Here is a 15,310-nt window from a genome sequence, read left to right on the forward strand (position 1 = left end):
TTTTTTATTTTTTGTCCCCTCTGTGTATTTTATTTATTTGACTCATTATTTCCTTATCTGTTCATAGATAAAGTCCAGATCATCCACCGGATTGGTGCAAAGAGAGACCAGATTTTCCTGGAGAACCTCAACCAGTACCACAAGCAGCTAGCTAAGGTCTTCCCGGAAACCCCAGAAAGGTGGACCTCCCAGCCAGTTCCTGAAGCACGTAAGCAGGAAGCTGATAACGGGCATAAAGATGGAAATGTGGCCAAATGTGGCCATTTCCTTTCTTTTGAAAATTCTCACCGAGAATGTGTTTTTATTGATCTGAGAGAGAGAGAGAGAGAGAGAGAGAGAGAGAAACATTAATGGGTTGCTCCCTCTTGCCCCCCCCACCACCCCCCAACCGCCTGTTTGTGTCCCAACCAGGGATTGAACCCGACCGACACCTGCTGGTGTAGGGGACAATGCTCCAAACAACTGAGCCACACTGGCTCGGGCACCATTTCTTTAAGGTCCCTGTTTCGGAGGGCAGGGCACCACCAGCATCCAGGAGAGTCTCTTCCTACCAACTAGAAGTCGTCTCCCTGCCCTGGCCATTGGTTGGGCATCATCCCATGCACGGAAGGGTGGGCGGTTAGATTCCCGGCCAGGGCACATGCCCAGCCGATGGATGTTTCGCTCTCACATTGATGTTTTTCTCTTCCCCGCAATAAAAAATCTTTTTAAAAAATCATCTCATAAAATGATAAAATAGTAACTATAACTAGGAAGAGGTTTTGTGAAGCATTCATTCAGTTGAAATAAAATAAAACTTAGGTGTAATAAGTGCCAATAATTCCATCTTAATGCTTCCAGGGGACGCTTATCAGACCCTGATCAAGTACTCTGCTCTTTTACGTTGGGCTGGCTCTACCCTCCCACTCCATACTCAGGCCAATATCTGCTTCTCAGGCCATAGCGGCATCCTTTACCAGTACCTCATTTTGATTATGTAAAACAGAAAAGGTAGAGAGAGGGAAGGAAAATAGCTAAGAAATGAGCTAATGAAACAAAAAGTGCCCATTCTCCAAGAGACTATATATCCATTTCCCATGACTCTTTCCTTTGCAGTGTCACTGTTGAGGTGGTCCCCTCATGTGCAGAAACTAGTAGCAGTAGTGACCCATTCTTTTCCCACCCACCCCTAAACCTCTGTCTCTAGTGCTGCCTGGCTAGGTATCAGTCATTAGAGTAGAGATGCTACTCATGGTGTCTATGCATAGCTTCCCCAGCACCCACACCCACTCCTCCTTTGTTGAGGACCGCTATTATAAAGCAGTGGAGAAAGCACCCCAGCAGAGCCTTGGGTTAGGTCTTGGCAAGTCACCTTCTGGAGCTTTAGTTGCTTCATTAAAACTGAGACACTAGCCCTAGCCAGTTTGGCACAGTGGACAGAGCGTCAGCCTACGGACTGAAGGGTCCCAGGTTTGATTCCGGTCAATGGCACAAGCCGGGGTTATGGGCTCAATTCCCAGAAGGGGACCTGCAGAAGGCAGCCAATCAATGATTCTCTCTCATCATTGCTGTTTCTATCTCTCCCTCCCTCTCCCTTCCTCTTTGAAATCAATAAAAATATCTATAATAATAAAAGCATAATATGCTAATTAGACCAGACAGCCGAACGACCTTCTGGACGTCCTTCTGGACGAAGCCTGGGCTGTGAGGGCTGAGGCAGCCACCGTGGCTGCGAGGGGCAAGCCCCTTGCATGAATTTTGTGCTTCGGGCCTCTAGTATTTTTTAAAAAGAAAGAAACAAAGTGTACAGCCTGACAGAAAACTCTCTTAGTGTGCCTAGATCATCATGGTTCCTATATACCAAGCACAGGTTTTACAGTACACATCACAAAGGCACCACCTGTTTCTGCCAACAAAGTGTACTGTGCCTTTTCTCCCATAGACAGTCAAGGGGTTGTTTCTTTTTATGCTCCCTTTAGGTGACTTCTGAGGGGGAAGGTGGCAAGTGGAGGTATTTCTACCTGCCTGGAACTCAAGGGCTGGAAGCAAGATAAATGTTGGTAGTTGTACATGTTTATTCTCTTAAGAGTTTAACTGGCAGCGATTTAAGACTTTCTGACCACATCAATTTTAACTCCCTGGGCAGGGGGATACAGGAGGAACAGCTACTTCTCACTTCCAGGAAAGGGATTTTAAGAAGGCAGAGAGAAGTGGGGGAATGTCATATGGCCAAGGATCTATTCACTGGGAGCTGACCTGTCTGGAGCTGGTTCTGTGGCTTCTGGCTGTGCACATCCTACACTGCAAAGGAGGGAATCCCTGAACTCAGGGTGACTGAGTTCCCCCAGTGTGATCAAGCTGGGTGAGCACCATTTTTAGGGTGTGCTCTACATGAGCATCTGAGCTAGATTGCCCTGGAGTCTCAAAGGACTCTTTTTACATTAGAAGAAGTGGTAGAAGCCCTCCTTGCTCAAAGAAAAGAATTGATTCAGAGCAAATCTAAACACGTTTGAGTTGGAATGAGATCTGGAAAAACAGAAGCTGCTGATAGTGACAGATTAGAACATGAAACTAAGAAGCAATGTGGCAAATAACGAAATTAGTAGTCTGGAAATGTTTTGTTTTCTTTTTAAAATATATTTTTTATTGATTACAGAGAGAAAGGGAGAGGGAGAGATAGAAACATCAATAATGAGAGAGAATCATTAATTGGCTGCCTCCTGCACACCCCGACTGGGGATTGAGCCCGAAATCCAGATATGTGTCCTGACCTGGAATCAAACTGTGATCTCTTGGTTCATAGGTTGATGCTCAATCACTGAGCTATGTTGGCCGGGCCGGAAATATTTTTATCTGTTTTGCCTTCTTCTCTACACAACTACTCCTCTGAGAAAGACGCTTTCTGAATCTCATATCAGGGATCACATTAAGTCTAAAAAAATATAACAGCTATAACTTTTTATATAACAACTATCCCATCTAATAAAAGAGTAATATGCAAATTAACCGTCACTCCATCACAAAGATGGCGGCGCCCATAGCCACAAGATAGCGGCGCCCAGTCCCCTCAGCCCAGCAGCTGAAGTGTCCAGGCCTGTTGGCCAGGCAGGTGGCAGGGGAGGTGGGGAGGGGGGCGAGTGGCGAGGCTGGATCCACCCACTCTGGCGGCAGTTCCAGCCTCGCCGTTCCATCGCTGCTGGAGTGTCCGGGCCTGTCACCTGGCCGGGGGCCACGGGGGCAAGCAGCGAGGCATGATCCGCCCACTCCGGTGGCCGATCCAGCCTCGCTGCTACGCCACTGATGGAGTGTCCCGAGGCAGCGAACACAGGAGCAGAGCCGAGGCAGCAGAGACAGGAGGGAGCGAGGCAGTGGAGAAGGGTGGGCTTCAATCCCTTCTCTGCTTCACTCCAGCCAAAAGAAGCCCTATTCTTGCAGGAATAGGCCCGAGGAAGCCCTATTCTTGCAGGAATCTTTCAGCAATGGGTCTCTTGTACTTATATAATACTAGAGGCCCGGTGCACAAAATTCATGCACTCAGGGTGTGTGTGTGTGTGTGTGTGTGTGTGTGTGTGTGTGTGTGTGTGAGGGGGCGGGGTCCCTCAGCCCGGCCTATGCTCTCTTGCAGTCCAGGAGGCCTTGGGGGATATCCGACTGCTGGGGAGTGGACCTAAGCCATCAGTCGGACATCCTTAGCGCTGCCACAGAAGTGGGAGAAGCTCCCACCACCACCACTGCCCTCGCCAGCTGTGAGCCCAGCTTCTGGCTGAGCAGCGCTCCCCCTGTGGAAGCACACTATCTACCAGGGGGCAGCTCCTGCATTGAGCATCTGCCCCCTGGTGGTCAGTGCACGTCATAGCAACCGGTCATTCTGCTGTTAGGTCAATTTGCGTATTAGCCTTTTATTTATTTTTTTCCCTTTTTTAAAAAAATTAAATTATTATTGTTCAGATTACATTTGTTCCTCTTTCCCCCCCCCCCCCCCCCATAACTCCCCTCCTTCCATTTCCCGCCCCACCCTCCGCCCTCACTCCCCACCCACTGTCCTCATCCATAGGTGCACGATTTTGGTCCAGTCTCTTCCCGCATCTCCCACTCCCCTTTCCCCCCCAAGAATAGTCAGTCCATTCCCTTTCTATGTCCCTGATTCATTATAATCACCAGTTCATTCTGTACATCAGATTATTTATTCACTTGATTCTTAGATTCACTTGTTGATAGATGCATGTTTGTTGTTCATAATTTGTATCTTTACCTTTTTCTTCTTCTTCCTCTTCTTAAAGGATACCTTTCAGTATTTCGTATAATACTGGTTTAGTGGTGATGAACTCCTTTAGCTTTTCCTTATCTGTGAAGCTCTTTATCTGACCTTCAATTCTGAATGATAGCTTTGCTGGATAAAGTACTCTTGGTTGTAGGTTCTTGGTATTCAGCACTTTGAATATTTCTTGCCATTCCCTTCTGGCCTGCAAAGTTTCTGTTGAGAAATCAGCTGACAGTCATATGGGTCTTCCCTTGTAGGTAATTGAGTCTCTTTCTCTTGCTGCTTTTAAGATTCTCTCTTTGTCTTTTGCTCTTGGCATTTTAATGATGATGTGTCTTGGTGTGGTCCTCTTTGGATTCCTTTTGTTTGGGGTTCTCTGTGCTTCTTGGACCTGTAAGTCCATTTCTTTCACCAGGTGGGGGAAGTTTTCTGCCATTATTTCTTCAAATAGGTTTTCAATATCTTGCTGTCTCTCATCTTCTGGCACTCCTATAATTCTGATATTAGTCCGCTTGAAGCTGTCCCAGAGGCTCCTTACACTATCTTCACACTTTCGGATTCTTTTTTCATTTTGCTTTTCCAGTTGGGTGTTTTTTGCTTCTTTGAATTTCAAATTTTTGGTTTGATTCTTGTGCTCCTCTGGTCTGCTATTGGGTATAATATTCTTTATTTCAGTCTGTGTATGCTTACTTTCTAATTTCTTTATCGTAGCATCGAGGGTCTCATTAGTTTTCGTGAGGCTCTGCTCAAGTTTATTGCAAGCCCTCAAAATTGCGATTTTTAGCTCCATATCCTCCATTTCTGTCATGTTTTTTTGTCTCCGCATCTTTTATGCTTTCTTGGTGCACCTCTTGTGGTCTTTGTGCGCAGTCTTGTTCTAGTTAAGCCTTAATTGTTGTAGTTAATACTAGAGGGATTTGACCACCAGGCCGACTGGCTGTGGGAATCAGCTGTGTGGAAAACTTCTGTCTTAGCCTTTTATTATATAGGATTTTCTTCTGTTCTCAAAGTTCCAACTGTTATTTGTCCTAATTAGGAAAAATTCAGAGATGCTAAAATCTTTAAAATTTAGCAGCTTGAAGGACCATTCTTCCTCCCAAATTAAAAGCATAAAAAGAACAATTAAACTAGGAATTAATGGCCCATTATACTCTAAATTGCAATATATCAAATATCAAATTTTAGGAGCAAACCCTTTTACATCTATAATTATAAAAACCCAGTGGCCCTAACGCTATAACAACCAAAGACCAGCGCAGGTGGGCAGGGCTGTGAGCGCGGCAAGGCACGTGTGGATGGGCGGGGCTGCAAGTGTGGCAGGGCTGCCCATGCAGGTGGGCGGGGCTGCACAATTTTGTGTGCTGGGCTTCTAGTATAAACATATTTATGTGCCTAAAGGCTGCACAATTTTGTGTGCTGGGCTTCTAGTATAAACATATTTATGTGCCTAAAGGCTGCACAATTTTGTGTGCTGGGCTTCTAGTATAAACATATTTATGTGCCTAAAGATTTATTACACTTATAGAAAGGCTTGTAAATAGCTCAGCTTTCCCCCACCACCACCTTTCTCCCCCACCATCGTGGCTTCTCATGTCTGTAGTCACAGCTCCCTGTGGCACTTGTGCTCAGTTCCCTTTATAACCACAGGAAAGTTTGCTCTTGAGAACATTGTTTTGCCTTGGTCTTAGTCAGAAATAGGAATGAGATGCTGGTTGGAACACAGGGCCTAGGGCAGGACCTCATACTGGCACACTGCACAGCTTGCAGGCCCGTGAAAGGAGCCCCGCGCTGGACTGCTTTGCCCACCCCAGTCAAGGATCTGCTGGTGCAGGGGAGTGAGGACATGTCCATTAAGGCCAAGAAACTGAAGATGCAGGCAGACTCACTGAAGGAGGATGTGCCCTGGAAACTGCTGGTCCTGCGGAGGATGCTGCAGGAATGGAGGACTGCCTGGGCTCTGAGTGAGTGAAGGGGGTGGGAGGCGGGACATCAAGAGGTATCAGTATGTATTTCTGGAGGATGAGAGTCTCAGCTTGGACTGGTGTTTGAAAATCCATCCCTCTCATAAAACATAAAAATCTGGTTGCCTCATCAAGCTTAGACTAGACAAGAGCCTTTCTTTTCACACAATGCTAGTTGACATATGCATACTTTTTGCATGGGTGGGTTTTACTTCAGTAATCTGTGAAAACTCACTATGTTGAGAACTCTTCACAGGCAGGGACCCTAACTTACCTCTGAAACCTTATGTTCACTAAATAATGCGTGAAGGGAAGGTTGAAACATGCTGTCCAAGCAATGGAAATGTAATGGTGATCAAAAAAATCCCAAGAAATACTTATAACTATTTTATTCATATGGTAGTTGTCTGTGGTATAAACCACCCCTCTCCAAAATTCATTCCTGGAGTTGGGATTATCCTATATCTACTTTGCCCTCAGAGATATGGGAGTAGAAGTCTGAGTGACTGGGGCAGAGTAAGCACCTGGTAAGGACTGTTGAAAGCTATAAGATTTAAGGACTTAAGGGCTGCTGTCTTTCAGAACCTAAGAAACTAATTTAGCTACTGCAGGAAGAAGAGAGGTGATCAGATAAACATAAAAGAGTTGAAAAAGAGATACCAAGTAAAAGCCACTATTAGGGAGCATCTACAGATGGTGGGAGCACTGAAATGAAAGCTTGATACCTACAAAGAGAGCAGTTAGCAATACAGTGAGAATGACCTTGAAAGCCAGATGGAGGAGTCCTCAAAGGCAAGGAAACCTGAGGGTAACTTGCCAGGTATCTTGCTAAACTTTGTCTAGTTAACTCATGTACTATTCAGTCACTCAACATAGTATTATTAGTATTATTAATAATAATATTATAGTATTATTCCCATTTTACAAATGAAAAACCTCAGGCTCAGACAGGTTAAGTAACTTACCCAAGGTCACACGGCTAAGAATTGTGATTCCAAACCAGGTATGTCTGATAACAAAGCGCCCTTAACCACTATGTTTTATTGCCCCTTTTGTTTTCCAGATGGTACCAGTGAAGCTATTTAAGAGCGAGAGACAGAATATAGGATGAGATTTGAGGCGGGGGGAAGTTGTTTGGGACTGAACTAGAGAGTATATGGATCATCAGAGAAATAACCTCCCTAAGGATCCCATCTCTGAGGCCCTTTATTTTTCTGAGCTAATGTTTTGCTTGAATTGTCCTGGAGGGGGGGGGGGGGGGGGGGGGGGCGGTGCAGTATGTATCTAACCCTGACCAAGTGGTTCTCATCTCACTTTGCTCCCTGCGTCAGTCATCGAGTGGCGCCATAAGACAATAGAGGGTTTGCTGCGGGGCTTGGTGGACATGCATGATGATATTCGGATCCAAGCCATCATCACGTGTGCCACCGCCGCTTTGGAACGGCCCCGGATTGCCATCAGGCATGGGGACTCAGGTGAGAGCCAGAACTGGACTGCTTGAGCATACTAACTACAGGTTTCCCCTGCTATCCAAAAGTAGAATGCTCCTATGAAACCCTTTGTAAGCCAAAGTGGCGTGAAACAAAGCATTATCTCCCACTTTCTGAAAGCTCAAATGTGCCACTTCGTGTTCATGGAAGTCATTAGTATGGTAATGACATTTTTTAAATGCAAAAATCCTCTTCAGTTTTCTTTCAGTTAGCAAAAACAGGTTTAACAAGACACAGGACCCAATGATCCTATAGAATAAAGAGGTGGTATGCAAATTGACTGTCACACCCTTGCACAAGATGGCCACCCCATGTTGTCAAAATAGCCGCCACAAGATGGCCATCACAAGATGGCCGGCAGGGGAGGGCAGTGGGGGGCAATCAGGCTGGCAGGGGAGGGCAGTTAGGGGCGACCAGGCCGGCAGGGGAGGGCAGTTAGGGGTGACCAGGCTGGCAGGGGAAGGACAGCTGGGGGCAATCAGGCCAGCAGGGGAGCAGTTAGGCATCGATCAGGCTGGCAGGGGAGTGATTAGGGGGTGATTAGGCTGGCAGGCAGAAGCGGTTAGGGGCAATCAGGCAGGCAGGCAGGTGAGCAGTTGGGAGCTAGCAGTCCTGGATTGTGAGAGGGATGTCCCAGATTGGAGAGGGTGCAGGCTGGGCTGAGGGACACACACACCCAGTGCACAAATTTTGTGCACGGAGCCTTTAGTGGAAACTATAAATGCCATTGAAAGGACATAAAACCAATGGACCCTGATTCCTCAAGCACCCTCTCAGATGCCACCTTTTATGTGAAGCCTGGGCTGACACTTTTTCTTCTCTGCTGCAGGTAGCATCCTAATATTATTCCAGTCCTAATATTTATCACTCTATCATAATTGTTTACTTTTCTGCCATCGCTAGCAGGCAAGGAACTCTCTCAGGGCAGGGACTATTTGGCTCTACAAAACTGCCAGGTTTTTTAAAGTTTCATTTCACTTATATCCTGTCTATTGAGTTCCAGATATGGGCATTTTTCCTTCAAGTTTTCAAATTTGTTGCTTCCTGTGCTGGAAAACTCTTCCTCTCTTCATATGATTAATTTCTATATTTTCCCTTCAGTTTTCAGCTAAGACGTCACCTCCTCTGAGGAGTCTTCCCTGCCCCACCACCCAGACTTGGTTTGGTGTCCCTGCTAGACATGTGTCCACACATATACATTTTTTATTATAATTGCTTATTTCCTTGGGTATTAAATGGGATGATATATTTTCAGTGCCTGGCACATAGAAAAAACCTTCAATAAACAGCAACATATATCATAATCTTATCCCCAAATCTTCCACATACATACAAACATCTTTATCTTCCGCCAGAACTATGCCTTTCACGTGATCCCTTTCATGTGTCCTCGGTGTCTAGATTTTGTTTTGTTTCCTCCCCACACCTTCCCAAAGAAAATGATCTACTCATTATTTCTTGAGATAATCAATTGCTTCTATTCCCCTGAAATATATATTTCCATCTAGGTAATTCTTAACACATGGCATAGTGGATTGCAGCAGTAGTACAAAGGATAGATTAGAAGTCCTTAGTCACAGGTCCAGCTTCTTGGAAGTCAGTTAACTTCTGAGTTTCAAATTCCTTATCTATAAAGTGAGGATAGTTGTGGACAAAAGGTTAAGAAAATCCTTCCCCTTCTACTTGAGAATTTGAGCTTTAATTAAATGCATACCTGTTACTCTGCTAACCTGATAAAGACAGGAACTATCTTTATAGGCAACACTGTTTCTGATAAAAATGAACCCTGACTGATTAGTTACATTTGGAGTGGGAAGAACTATAAATGAAATGTAAATATGTAAAGGGGCACCTTCCTTCGGGTTTCCATGAATGCTGTGACTTATATAACAGCATTCCCTTTAGGGACCTAAGATGATATCTGTGGAGTTGTGATAAGAGATCCTAACTCCAGTGAAACATAAGACTTGTCCTCAAAGTGTTTTCCATAGTCCTGAGGTGTCCCCAGAGGGATCTGTGGAGTGCTATACAAACCACCTCAGGAACTCTGGCCAAAAGGAGTGCCTGAGGCCACCCTGTTGGCAAACTGTGCTCCCATCCTATATCCTTCGGAAGACTGGTACTGAGTGGCTTATAACAGTGTTGGCCTGTTTGTTAAACATACACATATTTCAGGTGAGCTCTGCATTAATACCTGCCTTGTCTACTTCAATAAAGGTTGGAAGAATGAATGAGTATGAAAACACTATATAGATGGCAAAGCACTACCTAAATATAATTGCTATTATTAAATATAATAGCCCTAGCCAGTTTGGCTCAGTGGATAAAGTGTCGGCCTGCAGACTGGAGGGTCCCAGGTTTGATTCCAGTCAAAGGCATATGCCTGGGTTGTGGGCTCGATCCCCAGTGGAGGGTGTGCAGGAGGCAGTGATCAATGATTCTCTCTCATCATTGATGTTTCTATCTCTCTCTTCCTCTTCCTTCCTCTCTGAAATCAATAAAGAAATATATTTTAAAAATAATATAAAAGTACAAAATGTAATGTAAAAATACAAAAACATATAGGGTAAATAGGTTGATTTTTATCACTAAAACTAATGGTGAAAGTCACCATAGCCTAGCTGGAAACATGGAGCTGGCATACCCAGCACAGAAGTGGGTCATAAAATCCTGCCCATTGTAGGGGCCCATAGAAGTAAGCACCTGCGACTGGTATGCGGCTATGGGAAGGAAGCTGTGTTTCAGAGAAAAGCAAAGGGGCCAGCACTCCCTTCTTCAGCTCTCTTTTGATCACAGACGAGAAGACTGTGGAAGCCCCATCAATCCAGGACTTGCCAGAGGTTCTACTCCCGCCTCTGGAGGCTGCTCTTGGTGACCAGAATTTCAATGTGCAGATGGCAGCAGCAATATGCCAATATGCCATACAGTCACAAAATCCCCTTGCCCGGGACATCATGCATACTGCCCTTTTGAAAGGTGAGGAACTCTCCATTTCTTCTGACCTGGGAATATGGGGTAAAGAGGAGATATCTTTTTATATATATATAAATATATACTTTATTGATTTTTTACAGAGAGGAAGGGAGAGGGATAGAGAGTTAGAAAAATCGATGAGAGAGAAACATCGATCAGCTGCCTTCTGCACACCTCCTACTGGAGATGTGCCTGCAACCAAGGTACATGCCCTTGACCAGAATCGAACCTGGGACCTTTCAGTCTGCAGGCCAACGCTCTATCCACTGAGCCACACCGGTCAGGGCAAGAGGAGATATTCTTACCATTAGCTTCTCCATCTGTTCCTTTCCATTGTCATGTCTGTGATGTCTATTGTATTGGATTTCAGTTCATCTTAGAACATAGAAAAAGTAGTTTTTCCTAGGTACTTTGACAAAATAGGTACACTGCCACCTAGTGGTGTTTCATAGATGTGTTTGACCAGAAACCATGCCCTTTCACACACCTGGATTTTGTTTAAATTGAAAATATGATGTAACAATATTTAAGAATACTTCCTGAAAATTAAAAATCACCACTTGAACACATCATGCTTCCATTTGTGCACATTAACTTATAGGCATTGTCCACATGCATTGTTGGAGTAGCAATACAGCAAAAAGGTCAAGTGATATGCCCAAGGTGCCTAACTGCTCAGAGATGTGCTTGTTCTTTGGGAAATTGGGAAAAGACAACTGACAGACTGGTTTGTCCTCCTGCATATAGAAGCTCAACAACTTGTTTCATTTGTTTTAAGAAAGCCTCCACTCCAGACTTCCCAATCTCTAAGGGGAGGAAAAACTGTATCTCTCAGCCAGGCCAGAAGTGCCTCATTGCTGTTACCTAACAAGAATCTGTTAAGATTTAACTCCCCCACCACACACACACACACACACACACACGTATGTATATTTTATTCTTTATAATCAACAAGCCACAGAAGATAAATTCTATGATCACACTTAATTCTCTCTAAAGGGTGCGGTCCAAAGCAGAAATCTTCCCTCTTCCCATAGAAAATGTAAGCATAGCCAATGAACCAATCTTTTTTTAAAAACTTTTTATTTATTTATTTTTAAAATATATTTTATTGATTTTTTACAGAGAAGAAGGGAGAGGGATAGAGAGTTAGAAACATCGATGAGAGAGAAACATGGATCAGCTGCCTCCTGCACACCTCCTACTAGGAATGTGCCTGCAACCAAGGTACATGCCCTTGACTGGAATCAAACCTGGGACACTTCAGTCCGCAGGCCGATGCTCTAGCCCAGTGGTTCTCAACCTTGGCTGCACATTAGAATCACCTGGGAATCTTTTTAAAATCCTGATTTCCGGGCCTCATCCTCCGGAAATTCTGTTTCTTTGTTATGGGGTGAAGCCACAACACTAGTAACAAAGAAACAGAATTTCTGGAGGATGAGGCCCAGAAATCAGGATTTTAAAAAGATTTCCAGGTGATTCTAATGTGCAGCCAAGGTTGAGAACCACTGCTCTAGCCATTGAGCCAAATCGGTTAGGGCTGAACCAATCTTTTTAACAAGAAAAATAAAAATGTAATTAGGGTGGGGATTGGATAAGAATTGAGTACATGTTAATTTACACATTGGGATATTTAAATCTTGGAAACATAGAAGTCATTGGGAAATATTTTTATTCCAAAAGAGGGCGGAAACAAGTATTCAGGTCTTTCACTTTCTGCCCTGGATGTAGGGAGCTGGAAGGAGTGTTACTCCCACCCTTACATTAAAAAAAAACCTTGACTAACTTCAAATATAAGGACAGACAATGCCTACAGGGAAAGAGAAGACATGAACACTCACTCACCTGAAGTAGATACAGCTGGGACCAGTAAGAAGCGTTCAGCTAGAATTGTGGTCAAATTAGTGAAGGCCAAGTACAGGCTAGATCTAGAAGAATATGTGAAATCTGTGAGGATATCAGAGATTGGAGAACCCTGTATCCTCTTATGTGCTCTTTTTCCCGGTGTGGGGAGTAAGAACCTCAAGAGATAGGAGATAGGGATGAGTCCTAAGAAGTACCCAGTGTGGTGCAAACCCAAGGGAAGAGATCCTGCTCCCCCCTCTATACTACATAACAGAAACCTTCATCTGTAGAAAAGTGGGAGTGGTAGAGGAGGCAATACCTTAGGAACTTGATGCAATTCATTGCAGCTGGGGAAGATTTCACTTTTGAGATTAAGATTTTTCAGTCTATATTTAAAACCTTATATATAATCCACTTAAATATGGTTAAATATGGAATTGGATTTCTAGACTGAGAGGGGCACAGGGAAGTGAGGTATGAGGCAGGTAACAGCCTTGGATACCAGCCCAAAGGCTGTTCTCTCTGCGGGGTAAACAGGTCACCTACCTGGACTCTATTCACCCCACCGTGGCAGGTAATAGCGTGGACAGCTGGGCTGCAGCTCAGTGCTTGGCTCTGGACGGTGTGGACATTTACCCTGTGATTAAGAGGATCCTCCATCAGCTGTTTTACAAGAAGAATGAGGACACTGAGCACCAGGCTTGCCTGCTCCTGAGCCATCTCAGTAGAAAGATGGTATGTGTGCATTACAGGGTCAGAAAAAGAAACCAAGTTTTGGGAACAGTTGGGTCTCAGTGCATGTAAAGAATCGAAAATGCAGGTGTGGTTGGGTAAGATGATCTCAAGCATAGGTAAAACTAGACTTGGAGTGGTTGAACTGGGGTGGAGAGGTGTATACAAGGAAAAGTGACAACAGTTAGCTTAGACTAGAGGAGAAAAGTAGACTGCAGATGGTTTCTGTGTATGCCGGAAGAGTTGTAACATGTAGAATTTTGCCACAAATTTACCCTTGAAACCACACAGACCTAGAATTCTGTTTACTTTCAGCAGAAACATGAAACACAAAGATTGAGGCACATAAAAATCATTTTAGAAGTAAAGGTAGTTAAAGTCAAGAAGAGGAATGCCCAGGCCTGGTAGCTCAGTTGGTTGGAGGAAACATTGATCAGCTGCTCCTGTATATGCTCCAACCGGGAATCAAACTTGAACCTGCAACCTTTTGGTGTTTACGATGACGCTCCAATTGCCTGAGCCACCCGGCCTGGACAGTTTAGCTTGTCAAATGAAAAAAAGGACAATAGCCAACACAACAATAGGCCAGTGTGAATGAATCAAAATTATACCTACTTTTTTTTTGTCAGATCGGCAAAAAATATATTTTTGGTGTGCTGCAGAATTTTAGTAACTAGTTTACGTGTGCCATGAGATGAAAAAGGTTGGAAGAGCACTCCACATTTTATAACCTATTCCTTGCTAGGGATGAGTATCTCACATGTCTGTGATATTATACTGGGTGCCATGTTAGGATGGAAGTTCTTCAAGGTTCTAGTACCTGTAAAGATGATCATGAACACCCATCCAAGTCTTTCATTTCCTCAGACCCTGATACACACCATGCTTGCTGTGGAGCTGAACAGCCATCAGTGGAAGGATCGGGTTGTGGCCTGCCGGGCTCTTTCACGGGTCAGTGGAAATGTCTGTTTGGTAAGTCTTCTCTTTCTGTGTTTCCAGGATAAAGTCGATGCTAGAGAGCCTTCCACCTTTTGCTGCTATCTAGTATCCCATTCTTACCAAACAGATCTCTGTCCTATTTACTTATTATTGATTTTAGAGAGAGGAAGGTAGGCAGAAAGAGAGAGCCATTTATTGTTCCACTTATTTATACATTCATTGGTTCTTTTTAAAATATATATACTTTTATTGATTTGAGAGAGAAAGGAAGAGAGAGAGAGACTCATTGATTGGCTCCCTCCTGCATGCCCCACACTGGGGATCGAGCCTGCAACCCAGGCATGTGCCCTGACTGGGAATCAAACCATAACCTTCTGCTTCATAGGTCAATGCTCAATCACCAAACCTCGCATTTTGGTGTGCAAAGCAAAAATCTGGCCACTCAGTATGATCACCTGAAGATGTTTTAGTCTGAATTAATTCTGTCTCAACTGCTATAGTACCCTGTTGACAGGAAGCACAGGCGTCACCTGGGAGCTGTTAGAAATGCAAAATCTCACCTCAGGTGAACTCAATCATAATCTGCATTTTAACAATATCATTTTGCCCTAACCGGTTTGGCTCAGTGGATAGAGCGTCTGCCTGCGGACTGAAGGGTCCCGGGTTCGATTCCGGTCAAGGGCATGTACCTTGGTTGTGGGCACATCCCCAGTGGGGAGCGTGCAGAAGGCAGCTGATCGATGTTTCTCTCTCATTGATGTTTCCAGCTCTCTATCCCTCTCCCTTCCTCTCTGTAAAAAATCAATAAAATATATTTAAAAAAAAAAAAAAAAACAATATCATTTTAACATCCAATTCATCTGCACATTCATCCCCTTAGCAGCTATCACTCAGGACTAAAAGTAAAAAGACATGCAGAGCAAGCAGGGGACAGGGTAAAGATGAGAACGTTACATCGGATTGCTGGAATTAAGAAAGGTAGTATGGCCCTGACCGGTTTGGCTCAATGGATGGAGCGTCGACCTGCGGACTGGAAGGGCATGTACCTTGGTTGCGGGCACATACCCAGTAGGAGATGTGCAGGAGGCAGCTGATCGATGTTTTGCTCTCATCGATGTTTCTAACTCTCT

At 44.3% G+C, this 15,310-nt stretch overlaps 1 protein-coding gene across 17 annotated transcripts in view; it reads left to right on the plus strand.

The window, feature by feature from the left end:
* Positions 1-15,310, plus strand: part of HEATR4 (HEAT repeat containing 4) — an 84,174-nt gene that overhangs the window by 46,870 nt on the left and 21,994 nt on the right. For all 17 annotated transcript variants that reach the window (XM_070416984.1, XM_070417004.1, XM_070417010.1 and 14 more), the window contains 6 exons: positions 68-208; positions 6,001-6,201; positions 7,533-7,676; positions 10,488-10,667; positions 13,084-13,244; positions 14,109-14,213. In XM_070416984.1, coding sequence (XP_070273085.1) covers positions 68-208; positions 6,001-6,201; positions 7,533-7,676; positions 10,488-10,667; positions 13,084-13,244; positions 14,109-14,213 — 932 coding nt within the window. The remainder of the gene's footprint in view (positions 1-67; positions 209-6,000; positions 6,202-7,532; positions 7,677-10,487; positions 10,668-13,083; positions 13,245-14,108; positions 14,214-15,310) is intronic.

The sequence above is a fragment of the Myotis yumanensis genome, unplaced genomic scaffold (assembly GCF_028538775.1).
Source record: "Myotis yumanensis isolate MYYU_CA2020_CCGP unplaced genomic scaffold, mMyoYum1.0.hap1 SCAF_1, whole genome shotgun sequence".
Classification (NCBI taxonomy): domain Eukaryota; kingdom Metazoa; phylum Chordata; class Mammalia; order Chiroptera; family Vespertilionidae; genus Myotis; species Myotis yumanensis.